At 42.8% G+C, this 23,145-nt stretch overlaps 1 protein-coding gene across 1 annotated transcript in view; it reads right to left on the reverse strand.

The window, feature by feature from the left end:
* SPATA16 (spermatogenesis associated 16) overlaps positions 1 to 23,145 on the reverse strand; it is a 269,868-nt gene that overhangs the window by 14,797 nt on the left and 231,926 nt on the right. Inside the window, exon 9 of the mRNA XM_043998358.1 lies at positions 19,494 to 19,577. Coding sequence (XP_043854293.1) covers positions 19,494 to 19,577 — 84 coding nt within the window. The remainder of the gene's footprint in view (positions 1 to 19,493; positions 19,578 to 23,145) is intronic.

Genomic DNA, 23,145 nt, shown 5'->3' on the forward strand with positions numbered 1-23,145 from the left:
CATCATGGATTGAGCTATGCTCCAGTTGTCTTATTGTTTCCTATGACCAAGGCACCGAGGAGGAGCCCTAGAAACCCAAGGTATTGAGAGGAAAGGGAGGATGCCTTGGATTTGGACAGCACTCATCTGTCATGTGGGAATGAGGGTCCACCTCACCTTGCCTTTTATTTGCTTTATCTATCCCCTGGCTCTTCCTCATTCCCCAGCAGAATGGAAGGAAAGGTCAGCTAGTCATGCATTTCTTCCCTCTCCCTCCCACATCACATCTGTAAGCCTATCCTGAGAACTGTTTATCTCCTAAAGGGCTATTGTTTTGTTTTCTTGACATGCCTATGACACTATATTAAAAGCTGGAGAGTTATTGGATTCTGTGCCAGTTCTATATACTTGAATGAATGTGATGAGATTAGGAAAGGGAGAACAAACCCAGAAGGAAAGCATGTTTAAATTATGGAAGATCCGTAAATCCAAGTTGGATCTGCTAGAGCAATCTGGCTGGGGGTTCACAAGCTACATATTTATCAGGGATGGGAATGCATGAGATGGAGGAAAATAACCATCTGCAGGGCTACATCCCCCTGATATGAGAACCAGTTGAAAGACCACTGGAAGTAGTGGAGCATGTGAGTTTGGCAGGGGTGGCCATTTTGTGTTTGACAGTAAAGCCACAAGCTGGGAGGGGAGTGGATTTTAGGAAAGCTTTGATCTTCACAAAGGGATGGGTGTGGGGGCAGGGTGGAGTAAAATGCTGGGAAAGGAAGTCACATCCCTATACATCAAACATGCCAGAGAAAGAGGAAACGGACCCACAGGTGCAAAGCAGCTCTTTAGAGAGTTCTTCCCCCCCAGCTCTCTGTTGTAGCCCCAAACCAAGGGAGGGTCCTTCTATTGGGGAATGGTGAAAACAATTTGTGGTATATGAATGTTATGTAATATTATAGTACCATAAGAAATGGTGAAAGGGGAAATTCTAGAGGATACTTGGAAGACTTCTATGAACTAATGCAGAGTGAAATGAATAGGACTAGGAGAACCATTTATGTAATGACAACATTATAAAGAAAGATGACTTTCAAAGGCATTAGAACCCTGGTCAATGCAATGATAAAGCCTTTGGCCAAAAGAAAAGAGCTGAAATATTCCACTCACCTCCTGACACAGAGATGATGGACTTAAAATTCAGAAAAAGATGAACATTTTTGGACACGGTTATAGAGGAATTCATTTTTCTGGATTATGCAAATATGCACTGATTTTTTTCCCCAGGTTTTAAAAAAATTACTCGGGGGGGGGGGTAGTGGGAAAGATAATAAATATAAAAATAAATAAGTAAAAAAATAACAACATCTATCCATCTCTCTCTCTCTCTCTCTCTCTCTCTCTCTCTCTCTCTCTCTCAAGAAAGTTACATCTCTACAAGGGGAGGAGGAAATAAATTCTTCCCCTGCTCAAACTAGGGATGATTTACAATTCAGCCTCTCTTACTCTTCAGTACCACCTAGTGAGTGGGTTATACATCAGTGGATCCAGAATCTCATCAGTGTGGGTACTCTATCAGGGCAGATTACCATCCCTTTATGTCTCTTCATTTTGTGTAAATTACACCCACATTCTCTCATAAATTCTTTTTAGAGCAGCTAACCAACATGTTGGAATTATTCCTATAGGCCTTTAAGCATATTATGGTGATCAGTGTAACACTGAGACTGTTTATGTGTTACTCCAGGGATGTGATGTTAATTGTTTAACAACTGACTCTTGGGATGGGGGGGTGTGTGTGCATGATACATTTTTAAGTTTAATAGGTATTATTAACATTTTTTCCATCACGTTCTTAAGTAGAGAAATCAACATAGTAACAAATCAAGCCTTGACTTGTAATATTTGCCAATTTGTGATATGCAAATGATGATACTGAAAATTTAACAATTGGCTCTCATGAGCTAGTACCCGATGGCTCCAGTACACCCTTGGTTATCTCTTTCTTTCTCTACAGCATGGATTATTCTGTGTGTTTTAGGTCTAGCTGAGCCCACAGACTCATAGATTTAGTTGGGAGGGATGGTAGAGGTAAACCACTCCAACTCCCTCATTTTATAGATGAAGATCTTGAGCCCAAGGCAGGTTAAGTGATTTGCCCAAATGGACACAGGCAGGAATATCCAGAACTCTCCCTCACCCCATTTTCCTAAATGTCATTTCTACTTCCTCATTTGGCATAATAGGAAACGAGGTGTTAAAGATTCACAATGTGATGGCTCTACTGCCACTGGAGATGACGTTCATTAGAGAATCCCAGCAGGGCTCAGTTCTTCGTCTCTTTGTTGTCCTTCTTTCCATTTTCATCTATCGATGTTCTCTTGGTGACTTCCACAAAAGCCCAAATCATGGTGTGGTGCTGACCTTAGGTTCTCCAAAGCAATGTCAATGGAGCATCAACACTGGAAGCTTCCATTTCCATGGTAATGGCAGTAGAGTGGTAGAAAATGGTAGCTGATGGTAAGAATCAAAAGGTTGAGATGGTCAATAAACATTCATTTACCTTTTCATGTGTTTGCTGGTTGGTCTACAGCCTTTGTCAAACTGCCAAAGGGCTCTATGACACCAAAAAAATTCAGATTCCCTGGACTGAAGAAAATATAGAATCAGATGCTGAGCTGAGGGAAACCTCTGAGGCTATTGAATTTTTAGCTCTTCATTTTACAGACCAGGGAACTGAGTATTTAAGTGACTTGCCCAGGGTCAAGGGAGTTTGTTGAAAGAAGAATAATGATGTCAGACCCAAACTTTAGGATAGCTCTTTGGCCACTGTGTGGAGGATGGTGTGGTATTCAATCTTTGGTTTGTTTCTTCAAGGCCTAGCACAGTGCTGGACACGGAGCAGGTGTTTAATAAATGCAGGGGTCATAGTATGATCAGGAATGGCAGGGCCTCTAGAGGACATCTTGTGCAACCCTTTCATTTGTCTTTACTGTTTTTTTTCTGAACTTTAACCCTAGAGAGAGACAGAGACAGAGAGAAAGAACGAGTGCGAGAGCGAGTGAGAGAGAGAGAGCGAGAGAGCGAGAGAGTGAGAGCGAGAGAGAGAGAGCGAGAGAGAGAGAGAGAGAGAGAGAGAGAGAGAGAAAGAAGGAGAGAAAGGGAGAAGGGGGAGGGAGAGAGAGCATACAAACACTTCCTTCCATATATACAGCAGAACACAAAAACAGGATTGCATATACTGCGGGGAGGAGAAAGTAAATAATAAATTCCACGTTATTTTCCAAACTATCCTTCTTGACTGTGCTTTCTTCTGAATTCCCTTCTGTTTTCTTGTGTGCATTTGGAAAAAATGTTTCAGAGGTCTTTTTATAGTATTATTATTGGTAACACCCTCTTTCTTGTAACTCCTCTCAATTAAAACTCTAGATAAAGAAAACAAACCCTATAACAAATAAAGAGTCAAGCAAAATGAATCCACACTGTCACCAAGTCCAAAAATGTAAACCTTGAGTTCAATACCTGTCCTTCAGGAGGCATGTCTTTATTTTACAGATAAGGAAACAGAGGTACAGAGACATAAAGTGACTTGCCCAGGGTCCACTTTGCCTTCCCACTCACCTGGATGCCCTATTCTCCTTCCGGTATTGGCTGACTAGAAACACGGTCACCTAAAGTTTCCTAGACAAAAATGGCTCAGGCCACACTCAGCTATGTTTATCTTCTAAAGCACAGGGGTTTCTAACGTCTGTCCTCTGTATCAGTCATTCTTGGGTGTCATGGACCCCTTGAGCAGTCTGATGGAGCCAAGGGACCCCTTCTCAGAATACCATTTTTAAACAATTGAAGGAAACATACATTTGAGGTTAGTGAAAATGAAGATGTCATTTTTTCCCATCCAAGTTCACAGTTTCCTTGCAATTTATCCATGGACTCCAGGAAAGAGCCCTTGTACTACAGGACTGCTGGGCCATGCTAATGAGAAAACCCATCACTGGAAGCTGAGTGAATCCACAATCAAAGGCCCCAAAGCTCTGGGCACCCCTTAAAAAACAAAGCACACAGAGAAACCTGATTGCTAGAAAAGCCTCTGTAGCAATGAATGACATGAATGCTGGATTTTTGAAAAGAAGGTTGGACTTCCTGGGACAAACAGCTGCCACTGTGTGCCTGGCCCACCCGTTAGCCTGCCAGAAGTCCTGCTCATGAATGATAGGCTAGCCTGGGTAATCCATCTTGGAATCCTTTCTGGAAGGGTTTGGGACTGAATGCTGATGCACCAGTAAATAAAATGCCTTGTCTCTCTCTCTCCCTCTGCGCTTGCTCTCTCTCTCCCTCTCCTTCTTCCCCTCTCTCTTCCCTTCTCTTTCTTTCTCTACCCTCCCTTCTTCTCTCTCTCCTCCTCTCCCACCCTGTCTCCCTCTCTCTTTCTCCCTCTCCCTCCCCTATCTCCCTCCCTCTCCTCTTTCTCTTTCTCCCCTTTCTACCTCCTTCTCTCTCTCCTTTCTCCCACCCTGTCTTTCCCCCTCCCACATCGCTCCCTGACCCTCTCCCATCAACATCCAAGCACAGAGACTAGAGTTGCTCAGTGACATACAGCTCTGACCCATCCTCCCTCTTAAAAGACTGAATTAGTTCATCAGCAAATGGCATTCCAGGGTGAGCCAATGAGAATCGAGCATTTGTGGGTGATGGTAGGACCATTTTTAAAGTGACAAGAGGAAACAAAACTGACCTGGGCTTCATTCTCTGGAATGAACTGTGCTACAGTTGGATGCTGGTTCAAACTTGAAGAAACACATTCCTTCTCATTGGAACTCATGAAATAATAGCAGTCTGCTATTCTTTTGAAGCAGCAAGGTCTCATTTTTCTTGATTAAGCTTTGCATCAATGACCAAGGCATGCTGTGGTAAGAAGCCCATGTTTTCTGTCATTCAGGAATTTTGACATTAAATACTGGTCTGTCCGATGTGGTCCACGCTTTGCAAGGTGGAGTGCTGGGAGGTTTTCTCTGAGCCGAACATGGGATGTGGTTTAAACCACCACCTCCTTTGGCAGGAAGAACAATGGACAAGCCAATCTAATGCCCTGATATGTCTTTCTTCCCTTGAAAAGGCCCATTCTCCTGTTCCCTTTCAGTCTAAATTTCCATATTTCCTATGGTCCAATGCTAAACAGTGATCAAAAGATCTCTGATTTCATCAATGTGGACGCTCCTTCCAGCCAAAAGACCTCAACTTCTCCATGTCTTGGGTGATCCCCCAGGTTCACAGCTTCACAGATCTGGAAGAAAATTTGGAGGCCATCTATTTCAGCCTCCTCATTTTTTTGATGGGGAAACTAAAGCCCAGAGAGGCTGACTACTTGCCCATGCTCACACAGCTGTGTCAGAGGCTGGACTTGAGCCCATGTTTTCCTGACTCCAAGGCCAGCCCTCAATCCCCTACAGCATGCTACCTTTCCTGAAAAATAACAGTGTACTGAAGTGACAATGCCTAGATTGTTGTTATTGTACAGTAATTTTTAAGTCATGTCTGACTCTCTATGACCCTATTTTTTTTTTTCGCAGAGATACTGGAGTGGTTTGCCATTTCCTTCTCCAGTTCTTTTTATACATGAGGAAACTGAGGCAATCAGGGTTAAGTGACTTGCCCAGGGTCCCATAGCCAGTAAGTGTCTGAGGGAAGCAAGATTTGAAGTCAGGAAGATGAAGACTTCTTGACTCCAGGCCCAGCACTCCTAGCTGCCCCTAGCTGCCCCTAGCTGCCCCTAGCTGCGCCCTAGCTGCCCCTGTAAGAATGGTAACCTGTAACTATATCATGTGAAAATATCAGACATTTAGAGCTGGAAGGGAACTTGGAGGTCATCTAACTTAAACTCTTCCTTATAGAGAAGATGAAGCCTAGAGGTCGAATGAGGCGTTACCCAGGTCACATAGAATGTGGTAGGGCTGTGATTTTGATGGAGGTCTTTTGATTTCAAGCACAGGAATCATTCCATTGTGCCACACTACCTTTCTTACTGCTGTGGGGCCCCTTCCAATCCATCACTTGGTAGCCCACTTTCTGCAGATGAGAATGATGCATAACCCATCCATCAACAGGTCTGTGCTTGAAGCCTTTCCTAGCCTTAGAGGGCCCATGGTCATGTCCACACCATGTACAAACCCCAGAGGAAGACTCCCATGGAGGGCCAGACTTCGTGGAATCACAGTGTTTTAGAGTCTGGAGAAACCTTACAGATCATCCTGACTCAACCTCACCATTTTTTACAGATGGAGAGATGGAGGCAAGTGAGGTTAAATGACTAGCCAAGGTCATGTCTCTAATTGGAGGCCAAGCCTGGACCAGAACACACAGCTTCAGACTTTCAGTTCAGTATTAGCATCCAGGAGGGAAAGAGAGAAAGGGAGAGAGGGATTGAAAAAGCCCCTTTGTCCAAAGGGATCCTATCTCAGACCCAGAACCATGTGTGTGCCTTGAAGCAGGAACGAGGATCTCCCCCATTAACAGAGGGTGTTAACTGGCAGGTATTTATGGGCCATCTGAAAAAAGCTGGCAGTGCCCAATGCTTCCCAAATTGAGAAAATGGCAGAGAAGTTCAACAAAGGAGATAATTAACAGACTAAGTTCATAAGTTTTAGAAACATTTTCTACATTCCTTTATTTTGCTGTGGAATCTTAAAATGCCATCATGTCCTATGGACACAGTAGAACAATTAACAGTCCTTTAGATTTTCAGAAAGAAAGAAATGAAAGACCTCATGAGGGCCAACAGGTTATTGGAAGAAAAGAATCATAGGAGCTAAACTTAATTTAAATACTCTTGTATTTTATTTATCTCTAGACATGTTTTCCCTCTGTAGAATGGTAAACTCCCTGAAGACAGGAATTGTTTTCCTTTTCTCTTATAGAACAGTGCCTGGCACATAATTGGAACTTTATAAATGCTAATTGGATCCAAGAACTTTGTCATGTTTCAATGCATAAACCAATGAAATGAAGAAAGCCAAATCTAGGTGTACATTCATTTACTCCATCTTATAGGACTTCTTGACCCTCCTAAGCTTCCTTGAAATCTCCTTCAGTTTCTGTTCATCCATCCATCTATCCACCCATCATTCACCTACCTATCATTCTCCACCCATCTATCTCACCAACTATCCATTGTATGCTTAGTGAGAGCCTGCTATGTGCCAGTCGAGGTGTTAGGTGATGGGTGTACCTAGTCAAAAATGAAACCATTCCTATCCCTAAGGAGCTTAAATCCTAATGGGGAAGTCAACACCTTAATATATAAAATATAATACACAAAATAAATTTGAAGGAAACTAGGGGTTCTTAGAGTTGGAGGTAAGAAGGGAATGCATCCCAGGCATGGGGGACAGCCTGTTCAAAGGCATGGAGGTGGCAGGCGGAGTGTCATGGGTGAAGAATGGCAAGAAAGCTAGTTGGGCTGGACCATGGAACAATGGAGTAACATATGATAAATCTGAAAGGGTAAGTTGGAAGCAGGTTGTGAAAGGCTTTAAATGCCAGACAGAGGGTTCTGTACTTAATCCTATAAGTCATTGGGAGTCATTGTTTATGGAACAGGGTGGTGACATGTCCAAACCTATGTTTTAGGAAAATAACTTGTTAGCTGTGTGAAAGATGGACTGGACTGGAGAAAGACTTGAGAACAAGTGGGAGCCATCATCAGAGTTCAGATTAGGACCTGAACTAGCTTGGTGGCCAGGGACAGTTGAACCTATGGTTCTCTCTGTGCTCACTCATCTTTTCCTATTCCTGCCCTCTTGTAGAGATGCCACCATGATGTATAAGAACTTCCTGGCTGATGTCCTCAAAACATCAGCAATGCAAAGGAGTGAGAAAAATTCTGGATTCTCATTGGATTTGCTCTAAAATAATTGTCCAGATTTTAACTGTGAAGAAGTACGATAACATTGGTGAATTTGAGATCACTGATGACCACAGAGCAGGAAAGGTTGATGTGAACCTCATGGGGAGATCAAATAAGTGTGGTGTAATCAACCCCAGATTTGATGTTCAATGGAAAGAAATGGAAAAGTGGCAGAATAATTTGCTACTATTCCATCAATTTGGGTTCATTGTGTTTTAGTCAGCATCATGGACCATCAGGAAGCAAAACAAAAATACACAAGTGGAAAAATTCTGGAATTTTTTTCTAAGGGTATAAAACATACATACAAATAAAATGCTCCAATGGGAAAGAGGACAAGTGTAAGAAATGTGGAAATACAGGAGACAAACTTTGCAGCTGGTTGGATCTGTGGTGTGAGGGAGAATGAAGAGCTGAGGATGACTCTGAGGCAATGAGACTTAGTAACTAGAAGGATGGTGGTGCCCACAACAAAAATAAGGACATTTGGAAGAGTTAAGAATTTTGGAGAAAAGATGGTGAGTTCTGTTTCAGACTTAATGAGTTTGAATTCCCATGAGACATCTAGTTTGAAATGGCCAATAGGCAGTTGGTGGCTGTGAGGGAAAATCAATCCTCTTCTCATAATCCTCGGGAACTCAGCAGCGATGTGACAAAGGCTCTTTTATTTTCTTCTCATGAGAAAGAGGCACCCTCGTGTGCAGCTAATGGGTGCCCAGAATGGAGGTTCGCAGGCCCCATTTTATCCCCTTGTCCCTAAATCAAAGACCCTCCCCTTTTTTATCACTAATTGATTACTCAAGGGTTACAATCTACCAGCAAAGACTAGCTAATCAGAATTCAGTATTCCCAACCCTAGTTATTGACCTAATTGAAACCAGTTGGACCTAATTGAGACCAGCTCAGGCTCCTAGAACCATGTGATTTTGTTTGCCGGAGGGGGAGGAAAGGATCTGAGACCTTTGTCCTACAAGCAGGTCAGGAGGGGTGTGATTGACTGTTATATCCTCATTGGGAGGAGACAACTACCCATTTTCTCACAGTGGCCCAGGAGATAATTGAACTCGTGGGACCTAGTTAATTGGGAGAAAGAGAGAGAGAGGAGAGAGGAGAGAGGAGAGAGAGAGAGAGGAGAGAGGAGAGAGAGAGAGAGAGGGGAGAGGGGAGAGGGGAGAGGAGAGAGAGGAGAGAGAGGAGAGAGAGGAGAGAGGAGAGAGAGCGAGCGAGCGAACGTTTTCTGTGCAGAAACTTGGGGGTAGGGACTTATTGGACTTACTGAGGTTGGATGACCATTTGCCAGTTATGTTATAGTGGAGATTTGTATATGGGTTGGATTAGATAGATATGGAAGTTGCTTTCAGCTCTCAACTTCTGTAATTCTGTAACCCATAAATATAAGTCATAATATGGATGATTACCTAGCAAAGGAGGTTAAAAAGGAGCAGTCAGATATGTAGGAGGAAAACTGAGAGAGAGTAGCATTACAAAAACCTATTAAGAGTATTTATCCAGGAGGAAGTGATTGACAAATGTCAAATGCAGAGATGTTCAGAAGGAAGAGGATTGAGGAAAACCCATAAGATTTGACAATGAGGAGATCACTGATAACTTTGAAAGAACAGTTTCACTTGACTGATCACATTTGGAAGCCAGGGGCTGGTCCACCAAGTGTGACCCAGATGAAACTGGAGTCTATTTAATAACTGAACAAACTCCTGACCAATCCAGGTTCCACTCGTTATACCCAATAGTTCTTGGTCAAAGGTTTCTATAGACCTCACCCTCCCTGCATGCAAAAGAGTTTCCAAAGTCCCCACTCAGTGGGCTAAGACCACAGGCATTTTTTGGCTACAATCAGTTGAATGCCCCTCTAGCTCCCATCTCCTGTGGCCCCCACACATCGAGCACTACTGTGTGATATACCTGGTGTACACCAGAAACTTGGCTATCCAGGTCCTATTGGACAGGCATCCTTGCTAGCCTTGCACTCCATGCTCTTTTGGAGAGGTCCCTATCAGTGCATTCTTGAGAGCCAGGATAGTCAGCCTCCCTGCTCTTAAAATAGTTGCAGTGGGGCAGCTAGGTGGCGCAGTGGATAAAGCACCAGCCCTGGATTCAGGAGGACCTGAGTTCAAATCTGACCTCAAACACTTGACACTTACTAGCTGTGTGACCCTGGGCAAGTCACTTAACCCTCATTGCCCCACAAAACCCAAAACAAAACAAAAATAGTTGTGGTAGAGCATCGTAACTTTTCTAAATATTCTTAAGACTTTTTAAAAAACCTGATTGCCATTTATCCTCCTTAACTCTTTTTCCTTCTTGTTGATGAAGTTCATTTAATAATGTCTCACATACATCAGCAGCCCCATGTGCAGAGGAAGTTAGTGAATGGGACATCTCTGGTATCTTACAAGGCTCAGTCCATGACATATTACAGAGAAGATGTATCAGAAAATGGACTAAATGAGAATAGCTTCTCTGGTCTCTAGTTACTATGAATCTATATGGCTTTTCATCTTCACAAAAGAGTATTTTTCTAAGGTCTGATAATGCCTAAAAGAAAATGATTCCTTCCCTTCCCCCTCTCTCAGAGCTGGTCTCTGGGCTTCTCTTCTGCCACTTAATTTCACTGCCCAACACCTATTTCTTCAGAACCTTCCTCCACCCAAGGAAGGGCAGTAACTGACATTACAGGGGACAGAGATGCTGAGTTTCAGACTCATCCTTTTGGCAGCTCTGTGGAGGATGGATTGGATGGAGGGGAAGATGGAAAGTTGTGAATGGGGACTTGTAAGTTCTTTAATATGACAGCCATCAAATCTTCTCCACTGATACAATAACTCACTTTTATCCACTGAAATGATCACGTCAGCAAATTCAGTTCAATTAAATCCAACAAGCCTTTATTCATGTACTGGGGTCAGGGAACGAGGCAAGGCACTGGGGACACAAGGACAAAATCAACGCAATCTCTGCCATCAAGGATCTTGCTAGGTGGCACGATGGATAGAATTTTGAACCCAACGTCAAGAAGACCTTACTAGCTGTCTGACACTGGACAGGTCACTAGACCTGTCTGCTTCAGCTACTTCATCTGCAAAATGAGGATCGTAATAACACCTATGTGGTTGTTGTGAAGACCAATCAGTCAGTCAATCAATAAGCTTTTAAGCAGCTATTACGGGCCAGGGTCTCTCTATGGTAAGCACTGAAGATGTGAATAAGATCAAAAGATAGTCCTTTCCCTAGAGGAGTTCACAATTTAATGGGGGAGACAATATGTCAATAAATCTGTACAAATAAGCTACAGGATAACAGGGAATAATTGAGAGGGAAGGCACTGGAATTGATAGGGGTTAGGAAAGACTTCTATGATTTTAGTTGGGATTTGAAGGAAGCCACCAAGAGGTGGAGATGAGGAGAGAGACTATTCCAGGTATGGGGAGGGGGCAGCCAGGAAAAATGCCCAGCGGTGAGAGATGGGAGAACAATACAGAAGCCAGGGTCACTGGATGGAAGAGTACACTCTGTGTCTATGTGGGATGGGGGATGGGGGGGGCGTGTACAGTATAAAAAGACTGGAAAGGGAGGTAGTGGGTGGTTGTGAATAGCTTTGAACTCCAAACAGAGGATTTCATATTTGATTCTGGAAGTGATAGGGAGCCACTGAAGTTTAATGAACGTGTGTGGGGTGATGTGGTTGGTCCTGCATTTTAGGAAAATCAATTGGGTGGCTGAATGGAGAATGGTTTGGAATAGGGCAAGACTGAGGCAGGTTATTGGGAAAGTCCAGGCTAGGAGGTGATCAGGGCTTGCATCAGAGTGGTGGCAGTATCACAGGAAAGAAGGGGACATATTAGAGAGATGTTATGAGGGTAGGGCACAGCGACAGATTTGATATGAGAGATAGGGAAGAGTCAAGGGTAACAGCTCTGTCATGAGCCTAGGCGACTGGGAGGATGATGGTACCCTTAAGAGTAATAGGGAAGTTTGAAAGATAACAAGATCAGTTTTAAACATATTGGGTCTCAGATGACTAAGGGATGTTCAGTTTGGCATATCTGGAAGGCAGTTGGAGATGTAAAGCAGGAGGTCGGCCAAGAGGTTAGGGTTGGATAAATAGATTTGAGGATCATTAGCATAGAGGACAAAATAGGGTAAGTAGGATAAAATGAAATAATATTTGTAGATTGTTTTGCAAACCTTAAAGTGCAACATAAATGCTGACTATTATTATTACTAACATTTCCACAGTAAATGCCAACAAGATAAAAAGTCATACAAAGTAATTTCAAGAGAGAGAAATCATGAACCATCTTGAAGGTGGGCATCACGGGGCCATCAGATGGATTATTGGATTTAGAGTCAGAAAGGGGATTGAATCCAAACCCCTCATTTAACAGATGTGAAAGCTTAGGTGTGGAGAGCAGAGTGACCTGCCCCAATTCACACAACTAATAAGTGATTACAAGAGTGGCCCACGAGCTGTACTCTGAAGGTGGCCAGGACTTCTGAGAGGTGGAGGTGAGGAGAGGGTATATCCCAGACATTCTGATTAAATGTTCATTTCATTTGAAATAAAATCATGGGTTACTGAAATAATAACCAATTGATGTTTTGTCCTTATGAGCTAATTGGCAAGGAAAGGAAATCCGGAGAAGTCAAGGAAATCTACAGAGTCCTGGCAAATTGGGTAAAATAAATAAATAAATAAATAAATCAGAGTTTCAAGCACCCTCCCTCACTTTCTTGTCAAACATCAAAGGAATGGAAATGAATCTAGGAGGTCAGCATTCATGAATCAAGTTTCCTCCTGATAGTTTTTTTTTATAGGCCTATAACAAAGCGGAGCCCTGAAAATTGTGGTAGGTAATGAGAATTTTGACAGACCCTTTAACTACGTGAAACTTGGAGGTGCCGCTATAATTCTGCTGCTTCCAATGAAAATTTCAAGTGTTTTCATTAGGTACAACAGCTGTTTCTATTACAAATAACAGATCTCAGAGGTAGTGATGTTGATACCAACTTCTAGAGGGTTTAAAATGAGCACATAGTATAGCTCGTACAATTACGGTTTAAAAATTTTTTTCTTTTCCTTTTTGCACATGCAAATGAACTCTATTGCACTAAGAGGAAATTACTTACTTGCTCCTGGAATTGTCTGAAAGTGATACTCAAATCCTTGGTAGATTCACATTAACCAAATTAAAAGCCCTTGGGAGAAATTGGACTCCCTGCTCTTTCTAATCTGCAGCATCTTCCCACAGACATTATAGGAACCTTTGTTTGGAAGCCTGCGTTTGTTATTAGGGCTCTTGGGGAGATGGCCTGTTTACCAGTGAGGCCCTCAAGTCACCTGCTGGTGGGAGGTGGGGTGGCCCTGTGAGCTCACATGAGTTCCTGACTTCTCTACCCTTTTTGCCTCTGCCCTGTCCCCGACTCTCAGGGGTGTACTCAAGTTTGTTAAATGCAAGGACTGGGAATGGGCTGTTTATTCCAGTTTCTCCCAAATGTGACACAAGGTAGGAGCTCAGAATTCTGCTTTACCACCAGTGGGAAGTAGGAGATCCTAGCCCTGAGGACTTGGCAGATGGCCTCACCTAGGAAGGGGTGGCCAGGGTTGACCTACCTCACACACAGGCAGGTTGGATGGATGCTGACTGGGTTATGGTCTCAGGATTGCTCTAAAGAGACCTGCTGCTTCTCCAAATCCTTTTCCCAAGACTGATGGCTGAAATCCCATGATTGCAATTGAACTTAACTCATTTAAGTTATGTAACGATTGGAATGACGCCACCTGCTGGAGACTTACTGTAGAAGAGTTCCACCCATGAAGCGAAGGTCTTTGAGGGCAAGACCAGGAGTCTTTTCTTTGGCATCAGGAAGTGATGTTGGGTAGTGGGAGGAGGAAGGAAGAGACTGGCGCTCAGTCTCGGGCGCTCTTTCCTGGGGACTCTGGCGGAGAAGGGAGCTAGAAATGTGCTCTCCCTTTAATAGATAGGAATCTAGGCCTTTCTCTCTCTCTTTACCAAATTCTAGCTAGTCTAAAATATCTAATGAGTGGTCGCCAATAAATTATAAGCTTTAGCAAGAGTTAGGCTTTTAAGCATTTATTAAGGAGAATAAGAATTTGGTAAAGAGAGAGAAAGGCCTAGATTCCTATCTATTAAAGGGAGAGCACATTTCTAGCTCTCTTCTCTGCCAGAGTCCCCAGGAAAGAGCGCCAGACCGAGCGCCAGTCTCTTCCTTCCTCCTCCCACTACCCAACGTCACTTCCTGATGCCAAAGAAAAGACTCCTGGTCTTGCCCTCAAAGACCTTCGCTTTATGGGTGGAACTCTTCTACAGTAAGTCTCCAGCAGGTGGTGTCATTCCAATCGTTACAGTTAATAATTTTAATTTCCGGTAGAAAATACAACTAACCCGGGGTGGGGGGGGGGCAGGGACTTGATATTGGAAACCCAGTGGAAAGAACACTGGTATTGGCATCAGAGGAGGCAGGTTCAAATTCCAGCCCTGATACTTAGTACTTGAATGACCCTGGGCTGCTAGGTGGTGAGGAGGATAGAGTCTACTGGCCCAGAGGCAGGAAGACTCATCTTTCTGAGTTCAAATCTAGTCTCAGATTACTCTAGCTATATCACCCTGGGCAAGTCACTTAACCTCTATTGCCGTAATCTGCTGGAGAAAGAAATGGCAAACTACTCTAGTATCTTTGCCAAGAAAACTCCCAAAGGGTTCACTAAGAACCAGACACCTGAATTAGATGACAACAATAACAGCAACAATCCTGGAGAAATCACTTCCTCTCTCATTTTTGCCATGAGTAGAATGAGGGGATTTCTGTGAGGTTTCTAGCTCTAAATTTATGCTCTTCTGGTCATAATTATTATCAGTCATTTCTGTGTGGATGAGTTTATAAGATTCATTTACGTATAAATGAGATTTTAAGATTATCACAGGGTTTTAAGAGATGGAGAGGTCCTTAAAGATTGTGTAGTCCTACGCTTGCATTTTAAGGATGAGAAAGTGTGGGCCCAGAGGGGATAGATGACTTGCCCAGTCACAAGGCAGGAAATGATGCAGAGGAATCAAAAGCCTTTTCCTCTCACTCCAAATTCAGTGTTCATCTCACTTTGCCATGATAGCTCATCTTTTCCTGAGAGTGCATTTGACATGAAGGAGGAGAGAAGTTGAAGTCCTTGAGCACTGCAGGTGGGTAGGACAGGGGTATCACCAGTGGAAAAGAGAGGGGCATAGGCCAGGAGGCTGGAGGTGTCAAAGCCCAACTTTATCTACTTCAGGTTTAATGCTTTCAATGGTCCCGAGCCAAGGGTGGGGTCCATTTTGCATCAATCAATCAATCAATCAATCAATCAATCAATCTATCAACAAGCATTTTTAAAAGACCTACCAGGTACCAGGCATGGTGCTAGGAGCTAGAGACTAAAATAGCCTGCAATATCCAGCTAATGGGAAATCTAGGCACCAGTCTCTCAAAGGGTTAAGGGACAGTCACAGAGATGGGCCAATTGAGAGGATAATGGTACAAGATATCAAAGGATCAATCAATCAGCAAGCATTAATTAAGTGCCTGCCCTGTGGGAGGTGTTGGTGATATGAGGAAAAAAGCAAAAACAAACCCTGTTCTCAAGGATCTTACATTCTAAAAAGAGACACAACACAGGTACATAGTTATGTACAATACAGATATGAAGTGTTGGTGGGGGGAAGGAGGACAGGGAGAAATCCTTGCACAGACTCTCTGTTTCTCTCAACTAAAGTTGGTGACATCTCCAAAGGCACATTCCTGAAACACCTTTCCTACCTAATGGCCAAGGATGCCAGTGGTTGTATCTCACTCTGGTCACAGAGATCTCTGCCCTTGCTCTTCCTTCATCCTTTGCCCAACTCCCTACTTCCTCTTCTCCAGACCATTCTGAACACATTTCCAATCGAGTCTATCTTCCATCGCTTCAACCATGCCCCCTTCAATCCTTCGGGCCACATATGTTTCTACCTCTTGGTCTGAATGAACTTCCCAGCCATCATCCTCAGATTTTTGTAGAGCCTTTAATATTTCTCTCTTCTTTACCCCAATCACTTCCTTCCTTGTATTTATTTATTGGTGGCTATGCTACATCTCAAAGGATGGTGAGCTGCAAGGGTCCTTGGAGACCCCCCATAGTTTAGAGAAGACATGCTTAACAGTTGAGCTCATTTAGAAGCAGCTGCATGATAGACACAGGTTGACCATGTTGGATCCCCAAAGATCCTGCAGGAAATTCAATGCACTTGGCTCCGAGGGGCTTTTGCGTCAGATTTCCCCTGAAATGAGTTTTAGGAATCTTCAATTGGGAATAGACAAGGACACATAAGGACTTTGTAGCCTTAAAATAGAGAGCGAGTCTCTGATGGAGACACTAGAAATGTCAGGAAATACAGTTCAAAGTGTAGAACTGAGCTGGATAGCTCTCGTCAGCTGGGGGTGACCGTGTTCTGTGTTCTAAAGAGCTTGGCATCTGGGGCAAGGACTCTTCAGGAGAGAAAAGCCCCTTTTAGCCGAGAAGCTGAGAAATAGAAATATCACTCCTTATAGAAACAAAAAACATATCTGGCAACAGTTGTTTTCCTTGAAAGGTTTTTCCTCCAGCCTGATCCTTGGGTTTGTTAGGGTTTTTGATTTTCTAAGAATTGGATGAAGAAAATCCTACATGGTTTTGATCTAAAGGGGTTTTGGTACATCCCACTTCCCCTCCCAGGAGGAAGAGCCAGGACTCTGACTGAAGCAAGAAGCTGAGAGCAGAGCAGAAAGGATCTCTGGATACGATAGTAGAGTATGATATATGTATATGCATAATATAGCAAACCATATTACATATTGTATAATATAATATGATAATATAATATAACATAATGTATTCTAATATAACTATACTATAGCAGTATATTTATACATATACACATATGTGCCCATGTTGATATCATACCGTACCATGCCATTCTATGTTCTAGTGTAAACATCTAAAGGAAGCCCCTCTCAGTCTCCCTGTCACTAGTGCTCTTCTTCTGGGATTACTTTCTATTTCCACTATATAGACATGCATACATATGTTTATACTGTACAACACTACACTACACTATGTGAAACTATACAGTACATTACTATGCTCTGCAATACTATAGGTGTTACAGTGGATAGAATGCTGGGCCTGGAATCAGGAAGACTTGAGTTCAAATTCAGCCTCAGATACTAGCTGTGTGACCCTGGGCAAGTCACTTAACCTCTATTTGCCTTAATCTGCTGGAGAAGGAAATGGCAAGCTACTCCAGTATACTTGCCAAGAAAACCCTCTGGACAGTATTGATGTACTATAGTCTACAGGGTCACCAAGAATCAGAGATGACTGAACAAGAAAATACTGTGTAATAGTAACCTATATAAGTACATAGTATACTATGTTATGGAAACCATAGAGTATTATACACCTAGTACAAATGTGTATACATGGATGGATATTGAGAACGGAAGGTCACCCCAAAAGGGGGTCACAAGGGGGAAGCTAGGTGGCACAGTGGATAAAGCACCAGCCCTGACTTCTGGAGGACCTGAGTTCAAATGTGACCTCAGACACTGGACAATTACTAGCTGTGCGGCCCTGGGCAAGTCACTTAACCTTCATTGCCCCACAAAAACAAAAATAAAAACAAAAAAGGGGGGGGCACTAGCAGCAGGGGTGACTGGGGGAGGCTTCCTTTAGAAGATAAGATCTACACAGAGTCTTGATGGGAATCAGGGAAGCCAGGAGAAGGAGGTGAGGATGGAGAATATCTTGGGGATGGGGACCAGCTGGTGAATAAGCTCAGAATCTGGAGATGGATGAGGAACAGTAAGCAGGGCCTTCCTGGACAACACTTGTGTTGTAGGCAGGTGTGGGTTTAAGGCAACATAGTGTGTATCCTCACTATGCCAGTGAAATCACAGTCCAGGTTAAAAAAATGATCTGGTAGACATGCCTGATCTCATCTGATCTTGGACCCTGAGCAGCACTGGTCCTGGCCAATGCTTGGAGGAGAGAATGCCTGGGAAAACTGGGTACCATCATCTTTCATTTATTTGCTTTTTATTTATTTATTTTTTTTTGGGTAGAGCAATGAGGGTTAATTGACTTGCCCAAGGTCACACAGCTAGTAAGTGTCAAGTGTCTGAGGCCGGATTTGAACTCAGGTTCTTCTGAATCCAGGGCCAGTGCTTTATCCACTGTGCCACCTAGCTGCCCCCTACCATCATCTTTTTAAAAAAGAGGAAGCATGGAGTAGCAGATTGAGAGGTGGCATCCATCAGGAAGACCTTGGGCTCACGCTATGCCATCCCAGTAGACTACTCCCTAAAGCTCTAAGTGACAAAGCAGGCACAGAGCTTCACAGTCCTGTCAGAAGAGGTTTCTCTCCAAGAGTTCCCTACACCAGTGAAATCATAAGTTCAGGCCTAAAAACCCCAAAGGCTTTGTTTGTGGTAGAAACTTCCTTCTTTCTTTCTCTCTCTCTCTCTTTCTCTCTCTCTCTTTCTCTCTCTTTCTTTCTTTCTTTCTTTCTTTCTTTCTTTCTTTCTTTCTTTCTTTCTTTCTTTCTTTCTTTCTTTCTTTCTTTCCTTCCTTCCTTCTTTCCTTCCTTCCTTCCTTCCTTCCTTCCTTCCTTCCTTCCTTCCTTCCTTCCTTCCTTCCTTCCTTCCTTCCTTCCTTCCTTCCTTCCTTCCTTCCTTCCTTCCTTCCTTCCTTCCTTCCTTCCTTCCTTCCTTCCTTCCTTCCTTCCTCTCTCTCTCTCTTTCTTTCTTTCTGGGCAATGAGAGTTAAGTGACTTGCCCAGGGTCACACAGCTAGTAAGTGTTAAGTGTCTGAGGTCATATTTGAACTCAGGTTCTCCTGAATCCAGGGCTGGTGCTTTATCCACTGTGCCACCTAGCTGCTTCCTGCGCCACCTAGCTGCCCCATGGTGGAAACATTCCATTAGTACTGTTTTCCCTAGGCTGTTTCATTAGCAGCATCCTCTGGCTGACAAGAAAAGGCGAACAAACGGGGTGGGAGGTGGTCTCAACTGAGAAGGAGCGGACCTGGAATAGCCTTGTCCAGAGCACCTTCTCTGCGGTGCAGTGATAGGAGGTGGGGGTGGGTACGACTACACATTGTAAAGAACTGGCTGTGTCTTGGGGTCTCTACACAATTATGAAACAGCTGGATTGAAGTCCTTCCATCAAGACATCACTGAACTGGTTTTGGGAAGTTTCCCCGTAACTTAACAATTACCTTTGTGTAGTAAAGAAAAGAATGAAAACCTTATTAAAAGAAAGACTCTGAAGGAACAAAACAACCGGAGTGGAAGGAGATCATGAAAACGGACTATGCCTGAGTGTGTGATAATGAAGAAGCAGGAAATCGGAGAGTAACCGTCTGCTGGAAAAGATCCGCCCCCTACTTGATGCCGGGGGCGGGCGCAGAGCTGGCCGGAGTAGCCGAGGAACTTTTCCCCCAACTTCTTGGCAGATGTAACTGACCCTAAGGGGACACTGACTCACAGAGAGCAACGCCCTCTCTCCGCCAAGTCTTGTTTACCTTCTGCATTTTATTCCACACCCGTTCTTTATCATTCCTTCTTCCTTCAAGGGTGTCCATAGCATCTGACATTAGCGACTGCAGCTGTGGAGGCAAGATAAAGATGATCAGGGTGGGATTCACACCGAAATAACTTCTCTAAATGCACAGATTAAAACCTAATTAAAAAATCATTTGTACGCTGATGATTTTATTACTCAGCCGTCAGACGGGCAAGCGTAGCCACCTCATATCTCCGCCTCAGCCGCTGCCGAGCGCTATTATTACGGATATAAAATATTGAACGCTGAGAAAATTCCCCAGAATATCCGTCCTCAACATATAGACTTTAATGCAGGAAGTGTGAATGTTTTGTAAAAACAGATTTGGGCTGTAAAGAACCACGGCTGTACCGAAGTCTCTCGGGGAATGCTCTGCAGTACATGGATGATTTTTAGTATTTTCTCCCGAGGCTAATGTATCATAATTCTCAGCATCATGTAAAAGCTCACCAGAGGAAAACAGTAAAATTGAGATGTTTTTATTGCCTCTCAAAGGATGGAGCTCATTTAAGTTCTTTCCCTGCCTTTTTGTTTAAAAAGATCTCTCTCTCTCTCTCTCTCTCTCTCTCTCTCTCTCTCTCTCTCTCTCTCTCTCTCTCTCTCTCTCTCTCGATCCTGCTAACAGTCAGATGAGGCGAACACTCCCTAATTTTCCAAGAACAAAGTTAATAAAATTCAGGTCGAAACTATCAAATGTGGCTGCAAAGCAATACAATAAAAGGGAATAATTTTGCCCGGTCAAACAGGGTCTTTGCAAGGGCCCTCTCGCTTTCTGATGATGCAGGAGCCTGGAAGCCTAGGCTGATCTTTTTGAGTGTTACGGGGTACCAGGGAGACTGGACAGCAACCAGCAGCCACTAGGCAGTTACTATCTGTGTAGCACTGCAGGGTGGAGGGAAGCTCTCAGGAGAAATTTCTTAAGAATGCATTTGGGGGGGGGCGGGGCGTGGTGGGAAGAAGTCTCTCATAATGACCAGACACACTTTAGCAGGTTCTGCATTCAGAGGCAACAAAAGCAGAATACTCCTATGGGAAAGTGCCAGGTGATCAGAAAGTCACAGCATGGACTGTGGGAACAATAAGGAGCATCAGTAACTGGTGAGGCTGAGGCAGAGTCCACCCCAAGCCCAGAGTCTACAAAGGTCCCCAGCAGCCTGCCTTGAGATGCCAAAGATGACCCTGAAGATCCTCCAAGATTTAGGGAGGCCTGAAACTTACTCCTAATACTTTGGTCTGTACATATTCCAGGAGTGAAACTTAGGGCAGGAACCCAGATGACCCAAGTGGAGAACAAGTCAGGCTGTCTACTTCACCCAAGATGAAAGCAAGGGGCAGAGCCTGGCCCTGACACAAAGTCCCTATTCAGGAACTAAGGCTGGACAGAGGAGTAAACAGAAGATATCAATCATTGTAAAGAATATTCCCAAATCCAACCTAGGAGAAAAGAGTAATCTCACAACAATGTTAAGTGGAGAATCAAATAAAAGTGGGTTTTCCCAGAAAACCTTCACAAATACCTATAAATAATAATAACAATAAAATGGTGTGTATAGCACCTACTATGTGCTTGGTATTGGGTTAAGCACTTTATTATATCATTTGATCCTCACAACAACTCTGGGAGGCAGTTATTATCATTTCCATTTTACAGATGAGGAAACTGAGGCAGACAGAAGTGAGGTGACTTTCCTAGGGTCTCACAACTAGTAAGTGTCTGAGGTTAGATTTAAATTAAGGTATTCCTGGCCACAGGCCCAGTACTCTACCTCCTGTGCCATGCAGCTGCCTATGAAGAAATTAATTGAATGATAAAAAAATGAAGGCTCAGAAATCAAGATAAGTCAATAAGCATTTATTGAGTACCTTCTGTGTTTCAGGCAATGTTCTAAGTACTGGGGATACTAAGAGAGATACAAACATAATCCCTGCCCTCAAGGAACTTGTAGTCTAATGGTGTAGACAACTATGTACAAATGAGATATGTACAAGGTAAATTGGAGATAATCATTAGCATTAAGGAGAATAAGGAGCTTGGAACAGAAATGGCAAATCCTTCCCCAGTAACAGACTCCCTAAAATCCAGAATAGCTAGAACAGAAATTAATGACTCCATTAGTAACAAGAGATATTATATATATATAATATCTATTTTATTCTAATAAAATAAAATTATTAAAAGAAATAGAGTAAAATATCTGATATAAAAACAACTGATCTGTAAAAAAAGTCAAAGAAAAAGAATTTTTGAAAATTATTGGATTCCCTGAAAATTATGTTTAAAAAAAACAAACCCTGAGCACCATAGTTCAAGAATCTGTAAATGAAAACTTCTTAGATCTATTTAATCCAGAGGGAAAATTGAAAAGAAGAATTATTACTCCCTGAAAAACCACACAAGCAAAAACCTAAGGAATGTCATAGACAAAATACAGAGTTTCCTCATCAAAACAAATATATTACCAGCAGTCAGAACAAAAAGAATTCAGGAACCAAAGAATCACAATCAGGATTATAAAAGACTTGGAAGCTTCTATGATAAATAAGAAGAGATCTTGGAAGATAGTATTCTGAAAAGCAAAAGATCTAGGCTTACAATGTTGAGCATGATCTTATAAAGGAAATATATAGGAGTAACTGGAAGATGATGATGAAGTGCCAATAATCTAATGAGGGAGAAGAAATACCTGTTCCTGAAGTATTGATTCTGTTTTGCTGATTTTAAGGTGGGAATGAAACAAGACAGTATGAGATGTATATTAATATAGAAAGGGGGAAGAAGGCACACATATTTCTCAAAATTTAGTTGTGCAAGAAGAATATACAAATATGGAAGAAGAAGTGGGGGGATAATCATCAGGTGATCTTTACTTTTATATGAAATGGACAAAAGAGGGTTGAACAAACCCATACATATACTTACAAAGAATTTGGTGTAGAAATACATAAAACTCAACAAGAGGGGGTCAAGATGAGGAATAATACTGAGGAAGGAAAAACAAAACAAACCATCTCTGGAGGCTGGATTCTAGAGTGGGGATTAAAAGGGGGGAAAAAGTAAAGCAAAACCCTGAAAATTGAAGTGACTAAATGACTAAACAAGCCATTGTGTGACAAGGAGGGGATTTGGGAGGGGATTTGGTAGTGATATCACCTTTGACATGAAATTGGTGGGACCAGCTCTATATAGGAATTAAATTATGCTAAATTATGAGCCTAATCTCTTACAGAGACTGAGCATACTATAGGTGGGATTATGTTCCCAAAGTTTTGGGGGGAGGGGTGCATATTAGTACTTTTCTTCTTGCTGTATCAGCGAAGCAAATATCCATTTAAAAAATTTATATAGTGTAGGGGGCAGCTAGGTGGTGCAGTGGATAGAGCACCAGCCCTGGAGTCAGGAGGACCTGAGTTCAAATCCGACCTCAGACACTTGACACTTACTAGCTGTGTGACCCTGGGCAAGTCACTTAACCCCAATTGCCTCACCAAAAAAAAAAAATCATATAGTGTTAAATAGTTAAATTGAACTGGGATGCTAGTAACTGCTCGCCTAACAAATTGTAGAGAACACAGCCAATGGAGAGTTGAGCATATGGCAGTAGAGAAAAATT

The sequence above is a fragment of the Dromiciops gliroides genome, chromosome 3, assembly GCF_019393635.1.
Source record: "Dromiciops gliroides isolate mDroGli1 chromosome 3, mDroGli1.pri, whole genome shotgun sequence".
NCBI classification, from domain to species: domain Eukaryota; kingdom Metazoa; phylum Chordata; class Mammalia; order Microbiotheria; family Microbiotheriidae; genus Dromiciops; species Dromiciops gliroides.